At 44.8% G+C, this 11,644-nt stretch overlaps 1 protein-coding gene across 10 annotated transcripts in view; it reads left to right on the top strand.

The window, feature by feature from the left end:
- The window catches only part of EYA3 (EYA transcriptional coactivator and phosphatase 3), a 70,162-nt gene extending 58,726 nt beyond the window's left edge, over window positions 1-11,436 (top strand). For all 10 annotated transcript variants that reach the window (XM_040535163.1, XM_040535167.1, XM_040535170.1 and 7 more), the window contains 8 exons: window positions 566-649; window positions 1,173-1,262; window positions 3,023-3,081; window positions 4,001-4,161; window positions 6,241-6,355; window positions 6,762-6,883; window positions 7,154-7,254; window positions 8,087-11,436. In XM_040535163.1, coding sequence (XP_040391097.1) covers window positions 566-649; window positions 1,173-1,262; window positions 3,023-3,081; window positions 4,001-4,161; window positions 6,241-6,355; window positions 6,762-6,883; window positions 7,154-7,254; window positions 8,087-8,167 — 813 coding nt within the window. In that variant the 3' untranslated portion in view covers window positions 8,168-11,436. The remainder of the gene's footprint in view (window positions 1-565; window positions 650-1,172; window positions 1,263-3,022; window positions 3,082-4,000; window positions 4,162-6,240; window positions 6,356-6,761; window positions 6,884-7,153; window positions 7,255-8,086) is intronic.
- Window positions 11,437-11,644: the final 208 nt, after the last annotated feature.

Genomic DNA, 11,644 nt, shown 5'->3' with positions numbered 1-11,644 from the left:
ATCGTCCTCTTGTATTCTGCTCTGGTGAGGCCGCACCTCAAGTGCTGTGTTCAGTTTTGGTCTCCACACTACAAGAAAGACATCGAGGCCCTGGAGTCTTGTCCAGAGAAGGGCTACGAAGCTGGCAAAGGATCTGGAACACAAGGGAGTGGCTGAGGGAGCTGGGGTTGTTCAGTCTGGAGAAGAGGAGGCTCAGGGGAGACCTTATTGCTCTCCACAACTGCCTGAAAGGAAGGTGTGGGGAGCTGGGGGTCGGCCTCTTCTCACAGGTAACTAGTGATAGGACAAGAGGGAATGGCCTCAAGTTGCACCAGGGGAGGTTCAGGTTGGAAATGAGGAGAAATTTCTTCTCAGAAAGAGCGGTCAGACATTGGAACGGGTTGCCCAGGGAGGTGGTGGAGTCACCATCCCTGGGGGTGTTTAAGAAAAGGTTGAATCTGGTGCTTAAGGACATGGTTTAGCGGGTGATATTGGTAGTAGGGAGATGGTTGGACCAGATGATCTTGGAGGTCTTTTCCAACCTTAATGATTCTATGATTCTGACTTGATTTTATTCTCTACCCAGCGAGTGTTTCTCTGGGACCTGGATGAGACCATCATAATCTTCCATTCACTTCTCACAGGGTCTTACGCTCAAAAATATGGCAAGGTAATGCTGTCTTTTATGTGGAAAAAAATCATGTGTTATACAGAAGTAAATGTTAATCTCTGGAAAAGGAATAGAAAATTCTATTTTGTTTTAAATGTGTAGTATGATACTTCTAACTTGTTGCAAATTGGAGGGGAGAAAAGGAACGCTAGATTTGGCTTTATACAAAGTTAGATTATTATACAAAGTTAGATTATTAACATCACAAACACTTCCCTTCTAACAATGTCAGACTGCTTTTATCATTATTGGGAATTATTGAGGATATAGTACAAAAGAAGTATTTTTTCTCTTTCAAAATACATTGAAGATTTTAGAATATATGTGTTGCTTCTAAAAGTGCTTCAGTCCCTGCCATGAAGTACTGAAGTGTTTTTTTAACATTTTGAGTCAATGGATGGAATTACATCATTCTTGATAGGCATTTGAAATTCTGTACAAAGTAACTGATGAAAGATTTGTCATAACTTACTTTTAGCCTGTAACCATGATGAGTTTACATTTTCTCTTTTTGTTTTGTCAGGATCCAACTCTAGTGATTGGCTCTGGTCTGTCAATGGAGGAGATGATTTTTGAAGTAGCTGATACTCACCTGTTTTTCAATGACTTAGAGGTACATGGCAAATGTTTTTTGAAAAGTAAAACTCCATATTAATTAGAGTTACACTGCAGAGTTTGTGAAGGCAGATGTGCTTCACAGCAAGTCAATAATGAATAATGGTATGCCAAAACTTAAGTGGTTCTAAGCAGAGCCAAATCAAAGGGGTGTTTGTTCTCTTTTATCTGAGACAGGGGCATCCTGGACACTTCCAGTGTCATGAGCTCTCCTAGCTCTCCTATGGGTTTCTACTTGTACCTGAAAACATTAAGAGCGATGCCTACTTTGTATTATAGTTTCATTCTGGACTGGTAAGCATTTTGCTTTCGCTGATGCTATATTTGAAATAGAGACCAGAGATCTGGAGAAAAAGGTGACCTGTAGAATGTTAGTTCTTGGGGCTTTGGCTAAACAAAAGACAGTCTCAGCCAGTGAACCAGTAGGTCACACTGACTGTGTAACAATTATGAAGGATGTGCTTCCACAGACAAGCAGGCTGTACCTACGGAGGTGCTACCCTCTGTTCTCACAAGCTATCTTTGCTGCTCTCCCATTCCTTTTCTTCTTGAGGGACTTCTGTTCAGCATCCATCCTCTTTCATGCACAGTATTCTTTGCCAAATTAAATACATCTGTCTGTTCTGCACTTTCCCAGAAGCTGAATATAAATCTTTGCTTGAATCATGGCAGTATCCTATGCCATGACATCAGATAGCAGTGAAAAGACTAATGCAAGCTATCTGGGGAGGTGTGAAATTTTGGCATAGTCTGGAATTTAGTGGTTGGAAGCAGATTTCCTTACTTATGTCATCTTTGAAATTTGAGCACAAAAATATGGATTCATGAACCTAATTTGCAGAATTTACAGGTCTAGTTTAAATCTTATGAAGGCTGAATATGAAGAGTGACCTGTTAAATGTAGATGCATCACTGGTGTACATGGTGGGAAAACACAAGATGTTTTTGTTAATGCAAATGGAAACTTAAATGAAGTTTACAGTTATGGCAGCTGTGAATTTCACAAAAGTGGTAATGACAGTTACATCTCTGCCCCAGGGAAAAAAAAAAAAGGGGTCTCTCGTGCTGGAAGGATAGTCACTGACATGTGAACTATGTAGTCAACATCACTCACTGCTGTTGGTAGTAGTTGCAGTGGGAAATTTTTGAGGTGGGGAAAATTTGCTTGTAGTTCTAAGGTATTTGCAGTTTATCTCTGGGTTAAGTCAGCTGTACTAAGCAGCAATGCCAGAGCAATAAGGTATTGATATTTCAATCCAAGATTTATGCTGTGGATCTCTAGTAAAAGAAAATTGACCATTATGTTATTGTTTAAACTGAGTATCATCAGTTGACCAGATAATATGGTTTGGGGGTACTTTTGCTTTTGTTTAGCTTGTTTTTGTGAAATGGCAGAAGGGTTTCAGATGATAAGTGAATTATCAGTTCAACTTGTTCAGCAAGTGTTGAGGTTTCTTCTTTGCAGACAAAATGTCATAAAAACGTTTTTTTTTTTCTGACCTTTCTGGTGCTTCAAATCCCTGTCTTGGCAAGGACTTGTAGGTGGTACAAAGTAAAACAAAGCTAATGGAAGCACTAGAAACCAAAGCTAATGGAAGCTGTGTATAGGTTTGTGGAGGCAGTATAGCTGTGTTTGGTGTTGTTGGCAAATGTGAAGGGATCGTTCTGTATCATGCTTCTTTTAATCTGCAAAGTTTGATATGTTTCTGGATTACAACAGTGGCTTCTGCTTTTTTTTTTTTTTCCTGTTTTAAACAGGAGTGTGACCAGGTACACATAGAAGATGTGGCATCTGATGATAATGGCCAAGATTTAAGGTGACGTACTGAAGAATGCATGAAACTTATAGCTGATGCAATCTGGTTTATTTTGCAGGGCTTCAGAAAGAAACCAAACTGTAATGGGGTTAAGGAATGGAGGCCAGCATTGTGCAGGGTCTGAAACTCAGCCAATGGTGTTTGTTTGCTGTGTGTTTTTTTTTTTTAAAGACCTACAAAAAACTTTTGGAATTATAATGGGAATTGCATTGTCGAACTGTTGAATATTATCTATATGCTCAGTGATGTGTAATGAGTGGAGAACCCGCACTCCAAACTTGATGATTTTGATTTTTGAAAGTCTCCCTACAGTTTGCACCTCCCTGTGAGCTGATTTTATACATAGTCAGACAGGGGGATAGTTATTCTGCTGCATTAGTGAGTTGAACTGGCTCATGGAAAGGTCTGAGAAGTGCCCGTCTGTCAGGGAGAAAGAAATATGGAGAAAGTGGTGAAGCAGAACCTGCTTCCTGCAGTCATGAGCTGGTAAAGCAGCTCATCTGCTTGTGGAACTGTAGCTGTGATCTAGAGAGGCAGTTGTTATGTTTGAAAAATACTACGTGGGGGTTTATCACTGCAGAATGAGAGAGGTTAGTGGGAGGGATGTTCTGTACTGCAGAGAAGTGAGTGAAGAGCAAAAGTTGGTTTTGTGTTGGGGGTATGCAAGAGAAGTTGAATCAATAAATTTCAGTACAGCAGTTGAGAACTGAAAGCAAGTGTAGGTGGTATTAGAGCACATTGTCCAGAGTAGCTGGCCTCCACCATCAGGGGTGCAGTGGTGGTTGTGCAGAGTTCTTCTTCATGGTGCTTTTCTAGCTGCTGTCAGAGCTGAAATCTGCAACCCAGCCAGAGGGGTCACAGTGGCTCTGCTGCTGTGGCACACATAATAGATCTGTTTTTTGTTGTTTTTTTTTAATAGCAACTACAATTTCTCCACGGATGGCTTCAGTGGCTCAGGAAGTAATGCAAATCACAGTTCATCAGTTGGTGTCCAAGGTGGAGTGGACTGGATGAGAAAACTAGCATTCCGCTACCGCAGGGTACGAGAGATCTACGATAAATACAAAACTAATGTTGGAGGTGAGTGTTCCCATGCACCAGTATCTGGAGCACTAACCAGAGTTTGTAACACCAGACTTGGTTCTTCTTGGTAGCTGTTCCATACAGTAGTTTTTGCTTTCCTAAATGTTTGAACATGAAAATTAACTGTTCTGCTAATGCTAAATAGGATCATATCTCTGTGTAATCTAAGAGGCTGCATCTTCCAAAACTGAACAGTATTCCAGTGTGCTCTCTGACTTACGTAGATAGGGTTGGTCAGTCAATCATATATCTCAGAGAAGGGTTTGGTGCAGTTTCCCTTTGCTACTTTTGAATGAAAGGCTGCCTATCACCCTGCGTAGAACAGGCCTAAATGACTTATATAACATTCTGCTTAGGAGACCTTTTCACCTATGCCTTCATAAAATCTTTTATTATGCAATTGTCAAGAAGTAAAGTGTTCGTTCTTTTGGTTGCCGTGCTTAGTCTGGCATGACATCTCTAAGTCTGTTCACAAAGTCACTTAAAATCTTCTGAGTTTGCTTCTCTTCCAATGCCACAGCAGTAATAAAGATGCATACTGCAACTCTATTCCACAGAAGTCAAATGTTGAGAAAGTTTCTGTTTAGTCTGAATCTTAGCATTGAGATCCCTAGGAACAGGGTGCTGCTGGAGCAGCTCATCTGACTGTGACAGCCTGGTGGGTTGCAGGTTTGAGTACCCTTAGCCTATGCAAAAGAAGCTTGACACAACATTTTCTTTGACATACTTTCTGAAAAACAAACAAAGAAAGGGTGGTCAGAACTATAACCTTCAGCCTTAAAAGTTGTATTAATAAAGTCTGCATTTTACTGTACCACAATTACCTTATTTCTGGTAGGGATCAGACATTATTTCATATTTTGCATGTGGGAAACCTGGATGTGGAGTTTTTCAGGACCTGTCTAAAGGTAAAGTAGTTGTCAGCGCAGCCCGGAATGAATCCCTCTGTGGCCTCATTGTCAGAGGACTAGAGCATATTGTGTGTAGTGAGGAGTGGTGGGGCAGGAGTGACAAGGAGGAGTCGTATTGCATGGCTGGAAATTGGGTGGAAACAGTTTCAGACTCAAGGGGCTCTCTTTTTTTTTGTTTTATTTAATAGCGGAAGCAGATTTGACTGTATAGGCACCGTTTCTGACCGTTTGCAACTGGATGTTTTGAGAAAATGATGTTTAAAAGGCATTAAGTACAGCTCTGCAGAGAAGGACCTGGGAGTCCTGGTGGCCAGCAGGCTGACCATGAGCCAGCAATGTGCCCTTGTGGCCAAGAAAGCCGAGGGGATGCTGGGCTGCATTCAGAAGTGTTGCCAGCAGGCCAAGGGAGGGGATCCTCCCCTCTGCTCAGCCCTACTGAGGCCACACGCGGAGCACTGTGCCCAGTTCTGGGCTCCCCAGTACCAGAGGGACATAGAGCTACTGGAGCGAGTCCAGAGGAGGGCTGTGGAGATGATGAGAGAACTGGAGCACCTGTCGAACGAGGACAGGCTGGGAGAGCTGGGCCTGTTTAGCCTGGAAAAGAGGAGACTGAGGGGAGAGCTGATCAGTGTGTATAAATATCTGAGGGGAGGGAGTCGAGAGGATGGAGCCGGTCTCCTTTCAGTCGTGCCCAGCGACAGGACGAGAGGCACAAACTGAAGCCCAGGAGGTTCCGGCTCAATATGAGGGGGCATTTCTTTACTGGGAGGGTGACAGAGCACTGGGACAGGTTGCCCAGAGAGGCTGTGGAGTCTCCTTCTCTGGAGATACTCAAAACCTGCCTGGATGCCATCCTGCACAAGGTGCTCTCGGTGACCCTGCTCTGCTGGGGGGTTGGACCAGGTGATCTCCAGAGGTCCCTTCCAAGCTCGGCCATTCTGTGATTCTCTGATTCTGTGATTAAGATGGGAAGGGTCCTTGGGCCTGTGTGGAGCAGGAAGTCTGACGGGGTGACTGCAGGAGTTCCTTCCCCTGCTGCTGCTTGTGACTTCGCAAGACACCTACTCATTTTTTGTATAAGAGTCGATACATTTTGTTGTTTGTATCCTAAGAGCTGCACAGGGCTTACAGATGCAGCTGAGAAAATGTGTTGCTTGCTTTCCAGGCCTTCTTAGCCCACAGAAGAGGGAAGCTCTGCAGCGACTAAGAACCGATATAGAAGTGTTAACAGATTCCTGGCTGGAAACTGCATTAAAGTCCCTGCTACTCATACAGTCCAGGTATGGAAACTGGAAACATGTACGTTGCTTTCTCAGTTATTCTGTCTTAGATTTGCATGCACTTAACAGCAATGTCCACAAGTACATTACTGCTGCTTGTCATAGGTTCTAGGAAATGAAGTGAATGTGTGCAGGAACCCCACTCGTGAGTACCCTTTGGGGTCTTTCTATGGCAACATCCTTTGCTAGGAAAGTCCTCTTAATAAGACTGTGCTCAGAAAATTACATTTCTTCAGGAGAATTTTTGTTTAAAACAAGCAAATCAAAATCTTGGCCTACAAAGACTCGGAGAAGCAGGGCAGCAAAGTTCATGGCACTTCGGAAAGCTGAGCAAGTTGCCCAGAGTACCCTTCAGCACTACGAGGCGTAGGTGTGCTTTTACAAGTGTGTTTTTTTTTTCTTTTAGAAAAAACTGTGTGAACATCCTGATCACAACCACCCAACTGGTGCCAGCTCTTGCCAAAGTTCTTCTATATGGATTGGGCGAGGTGTTTCCCATTGAAAATATTTATAGTGCTACAAAAATAGGTAAGGGTCTGTGCTGAGACACCTAGCATTGAGGTGTCTTTTGTGGGCTAGCTAGGATTTTTACACAGGAAACACAGTTTCTGCAGCTGAGAAGTGCTTGTGACTGCTGTGATGCAGCTAGCCATGTTAATCGTGGTGGCTTCTGGTCTTATGAACCAAGCTGGGTTCCAGTAAGACAAAAACGTATTTTTGTTCTGGGAAGAAGGGGTTAGGTCAGGCTTCTGTTTCTCTCTGCCTAAGGCTCATTATAGTGGTATTCTCTTTTGACAGGCAAAGAAAGCTGTTTTGAGAGGATTGTGTCACGATTTGGAAAGAAAGTCACCTATGTGGTAATTGGAGATGGGCGTGATGAAGAGGTTGCAGCTAAGCAGGTGGGTTTCTGCAGAGGTGGGATATGGGTTGATGCACAGGGAGGTTACAGTAACAGTCTTTTATTGCAAGTACTCTTTTTCCAAGGCTGAATTCTTCACGCCAGAGGCAGAGAGGGGAAACTTTGCCTTTGCAAGAAATCTTTTACTACATGAAGACGGGAAGTTATCTGGCTCTTGAGGGTTTAAAGTTTCTGTTTTACTCTTGTCTAGGATTGAAGTTCATGTGTACTTGCAGACTGTTATTGTAGCACTGTCCCTGTTTTTACAGGGACAGTATCTTGATGTGGCAGGCCTTGATCATAGCATGAGTCTATCAGTCAGGGTAATGCAATTTCTCAGAAGCACTGAGGGAGTCAGGACTTGATTGCCAGCAGTCAGATCAATACAGAGCATCTACTATTAGCCTGAATTACAGATAAGGAGCAAAAAGTTTGATTGAACAAGCCTGAGTAGATTGTTCACTCGTGTTAATTAAAGGCAGTTAAGTGCATGGATTGCTGTCAGGACAGCATCTCTCAGGCGTCACACTGACTGCCATGTGCCAGAGCTGTCATCCACACAGATTCCCTTGGAATCTCGGAGGCTTTTCATCTGAGGTTTCCATCATGACTGCCCAAAGTGGCTGATAGTCAGTGCTGGCACCCATCATGAACTGTTGTGCAGATAAGATAAGGTTCAGATACCAGTGTGCATACGGCTGAGATCCTTCCTGAGCATGGTATGTGCTGTCACAAATGTTGTATTGCACAACTCTGCAGGTGTACCTTGACTGCTTCCACCTAGCTGCAAAATCACTCCAATAAAATGGACTTTGTTAATCTTCTTGTTACAGCACAACATGCCTTTCTGGAGGATCACAAACCACGCAGACCTTGTGTCCCTTCACCAAGCCCTTGAGTTAGACTTCTTGTAAGACGCTGGAGCAAAGGCGTGACTGCAGCTCCTGCAAGCCCTTTTCATCGCTGGGGAGGCAGAAATCTCATACATTTGGGGACTCAATTTTCAGCTTGATGAAGAATACACACCTAATGCAAATTGTACAGTAGAACGTGACACCGGGTCATTTCCTCAGGAGCATAGGCCCTGCCAAGTACAAAAGGTGTCCTATAAAGAAGCACTAGACTCAGCAGACCTAGAGCTTGTCTGAAGAAGAGACTCACAGAAGCCAGCTGAATTCTTCTAGCAGGTAGTCTCCAGAGTGAAGGGGTAATACAGTGGAGAAGGCTCTAACAGATACTTCTGCTTTTCTATTCAGCTTAGTTATAGAACCCAAGTAAACATAAAACCTTATTTTTGTAGAAAAATACTGACGGCAGAGCTGAATCTCCCTTGTTTTGCAAAGCCGAAAAGAGCTATTGTTTTTTTCCATGGGAAATACTAATGAAAATGTCAAAATACCTCTACTGATGTGAAAGTGTGTCCTCTCTCCTTTCCTGGGTGTTCAAAGCAGATAATTTATTATTATATCCTTACGTTATTTCTTCAGCGTGGGATTTCTGGAAAATAGAAAGATAAGGGAATGTTTCTAGGGTTCCTCATAAAGGAAAGTGTTGCTGTTGGTTGATCCCATTGGCTTCTAGTCAATGTGTGTACATTGCACATGGCTCCAAACCCTGTTAACAAGTAGTAGGTTGTTGGATTCCAGCAGTCCACAACCCAAACTGCAGATCCCACAGATTTTCCTTATATGGGAAAATGAAACTGCCTGTGAACATTAGATACAGCACGAGACTATTGCAGATAGTGCTGAGAAGTGAACAGAAACCTCATTTGGACGAGGAATAATTTGAGAGAGAACTAAATCCTCATAAATGTTACAAAGAAGGATATGGTAACTAATCTTCACCTCTGCTTTTCTGACTCCATTTGTGAGAGTATGTTCCTTTTAGTAGAATCAGATTCAATTTTCTTACATTCTTCTTTGCATTAGCCTAACTCTACGTAGTTAGAAACAAAATAAAATCCTTGTTAAGGGGGACTTAATTTTGTAAGACACTGTGACTTGCCAGCCTGGAGCACACTGACCTTGGAAGTGATGATTACACTGATATTTTTGCTACTATCTCAGAAAAAAAGGCTGGAGTCAGTGACCTGCAGTACCACTAGCCAGAAATAACCAGCTGAAGACTGGGTGCTGGCACGGGGAGCTGGTTTTGTGCGAGATCAGGCTGTGTTTGGTGGTGTCTGCCACCTGCCTGTACCCTGATGGCACAAAATCGGCAGGTGCCTGAAGTTTTTTTACAGAGGCCAGATGTCTGGCTCAGCAGGAAAAGCAGAGGTGTGTAGCGGGGCTCAGCAAACACCGCGGCTGCACCCAAACTCTTCCAGATCTCATCTGCAGCCCAGCGTAACCCATCTGGGTCTGGTCTCAAAGACCCAACCTGTCACTTCGGGAGGACACTGACCCACTCAGGCTGTGCCTACAGAAGCAGGTGGTATTTGCTGCATTCCTTTCATGGCATTAATTACTGAGGAATCATTTCCATCGGTGCTGGGGGAGTTGCTGTGTTGGCTCAGCCCATGCACTGTGATGTGGCCTGTGAGTGACGGGTTGGTGTCTGTCCCTGTGCTGGCTCTGGTCACCACTGCTGAAGAGGTGCTAGGGCATTGGATCCCCAGAGCTGAGGGACTGAACATGGAGGTCTCTGTTTCAGATGTTCCTAGCTCCAGTTTTGGTTTTAAAAAATATATAAAAATCAGAGTTTTTCCTCACTCCAAGATGGCCAGGAGTCAGGAGCCATCTGCTTTCCATCCAGCTCCTTGCTAGACGTTGGCCTAGTGCTTTGCTCTCAGGCGGACGCTCTGGGTCTGCATATTTTCACAGGAAACCTCTGCTTCAGGATTGTGCTGTGTGTGTGTAGCAGCTGCTGCCTGTGAGCAATGTGAGCTCTTGTCCCATCAGAAGACCTGAGGAGCCAATTTCTGCTTTCATGCTGTGGGTGCATGCTGGTGTTCAGCAGCAGCATGAGCCCTGTGCAGAGTGGGAGGGTGGAGATGGCACAGGGCTGAGCGTTAGGTTCATTTGAGGGCTCTGAAGAAGACGTTACTGCATCAGCAAGAGCAGATCTGAGAGGAAGGGAGCCATGTGGAGAAGCAGCTCCATTGTTTCTGAAGTGTTCCTAGATCAGGACACCTCTAAGTTACAGAAGAGTCTGTGCTGGTTCCTGACCCTCTCTCTGCAGGTCCCCAGCCCATCCAAAGGTCTTGTAAGCAGGCTTGGAGATGTCCCAGCCTGTGAGCATGTCTTGTACTCCAGCCAGCTGAACTTTGGGATGGAAACCCGTGCCTTAACCTCCCACTGCCTGGCACAGGGAAGTGGCCTCTCTGCTTCACTAACATCTAAAGTTGCTTGCAGGAGAGCCATGTCGGTCCGTGCTAGGAGGTGGGATGTGTTTTGCCCAGGCACTCACAGCGAGTGCTGGAACCAAGGTACCAAGCAGCCCAGAAGCTGGCAGGCTTTGCTTTGTGTTTGTTTACTTTTAAAATGTTTTGAAGAAACTTTAAGATGGCAGCAGAATTTTAGCTGAGTGTGGACCTATTGCAGCCAGTGACATTTGATACTGCTATTTATACGATGTCTCCTTGAATGTATGTAAAGTACTTTTATAATAGGAGGTTGATGGTACATTTCTGTGTTTGTTTAATAATAAAGGTTGACCTGGCTATTTTATTTTTTTTCCCCCTCTGCTGGCTGATGTTAAGACTTTGCCTGTCTCTCATGTGGCAGGTACAGCCTCTTTAACCAAGCATTGATTTGCTTCTGTGTCTCTTTGCTCTCCTGTTATTCCTGACCTGGCTGTAAGCTGAACCGCTGATAAATCCAAATACGTGAACGAACGCCCGCTGGCCTGCTGAGCTGGCCTGAGTGCACACAAGCAGCTGCTGGCCTCCTCCCTGCTTTTAACTGCAGATGCAGAGTCTTAAAAACCAACCATCTGATCACGGTGTGTGGTGCCTCCATGTGCTCCGGGGGAAATGCCAGCGTTGGCCCTCAGCCTGCGGTGGCGCAGAAAGCAGCAGGAGTCCCCCCGAGCCCGCAGCAGCCTTTTCTGCGCTGACATCCCAGCACGGCGGAAGGAGGGGAGCCCCAGGGGCTGCTGGCTGCGCAGCCGTTGCCTGTTTGTGTTCTGTGTAACGGGAGCTGTCCTATGAACTGGAAAAAAAATAAAGTCTTTATTTTCTGTAGTCAGTGCTTCAGTCTGTTCTCTGACAGTGCCTCCTCGCAGCTGGTCCCTGCCCTCGGTGCTGGCCCTGGCTGGGGTCAGTGGTAGCAAAGGAATTTGGGTGGCTGCGCCTCAGGTCCCAGCACAGCCCCTGGAGGCCCCTGCTCTCCTGGGGGTTCCTGCAGGAGACAGCAGTGCAGTTCCACGACCTTTGGCTCTGCTCTGCT

The sequence above is a fragment of the Cygnus olor genome, chromosome 23 (assembly GCF_009769625.2).
Source record: "Cygnus olor isolate bCygOlo1 chromosome 23, bCygOlo1.pri.v2, whole genome shotgun sequence".
NCBI classification, from domain to species: domain Eukaryota; kingdom Metazoa; phylum Chordata; class Aves; order Anseriformes; family Anatidae; genus Cygnus; species Cygnus olor.
Note: the sequence above shows the minus strand (reverse complement) of the source record. Positions and strands in the feature narration are given on the sequence as shown.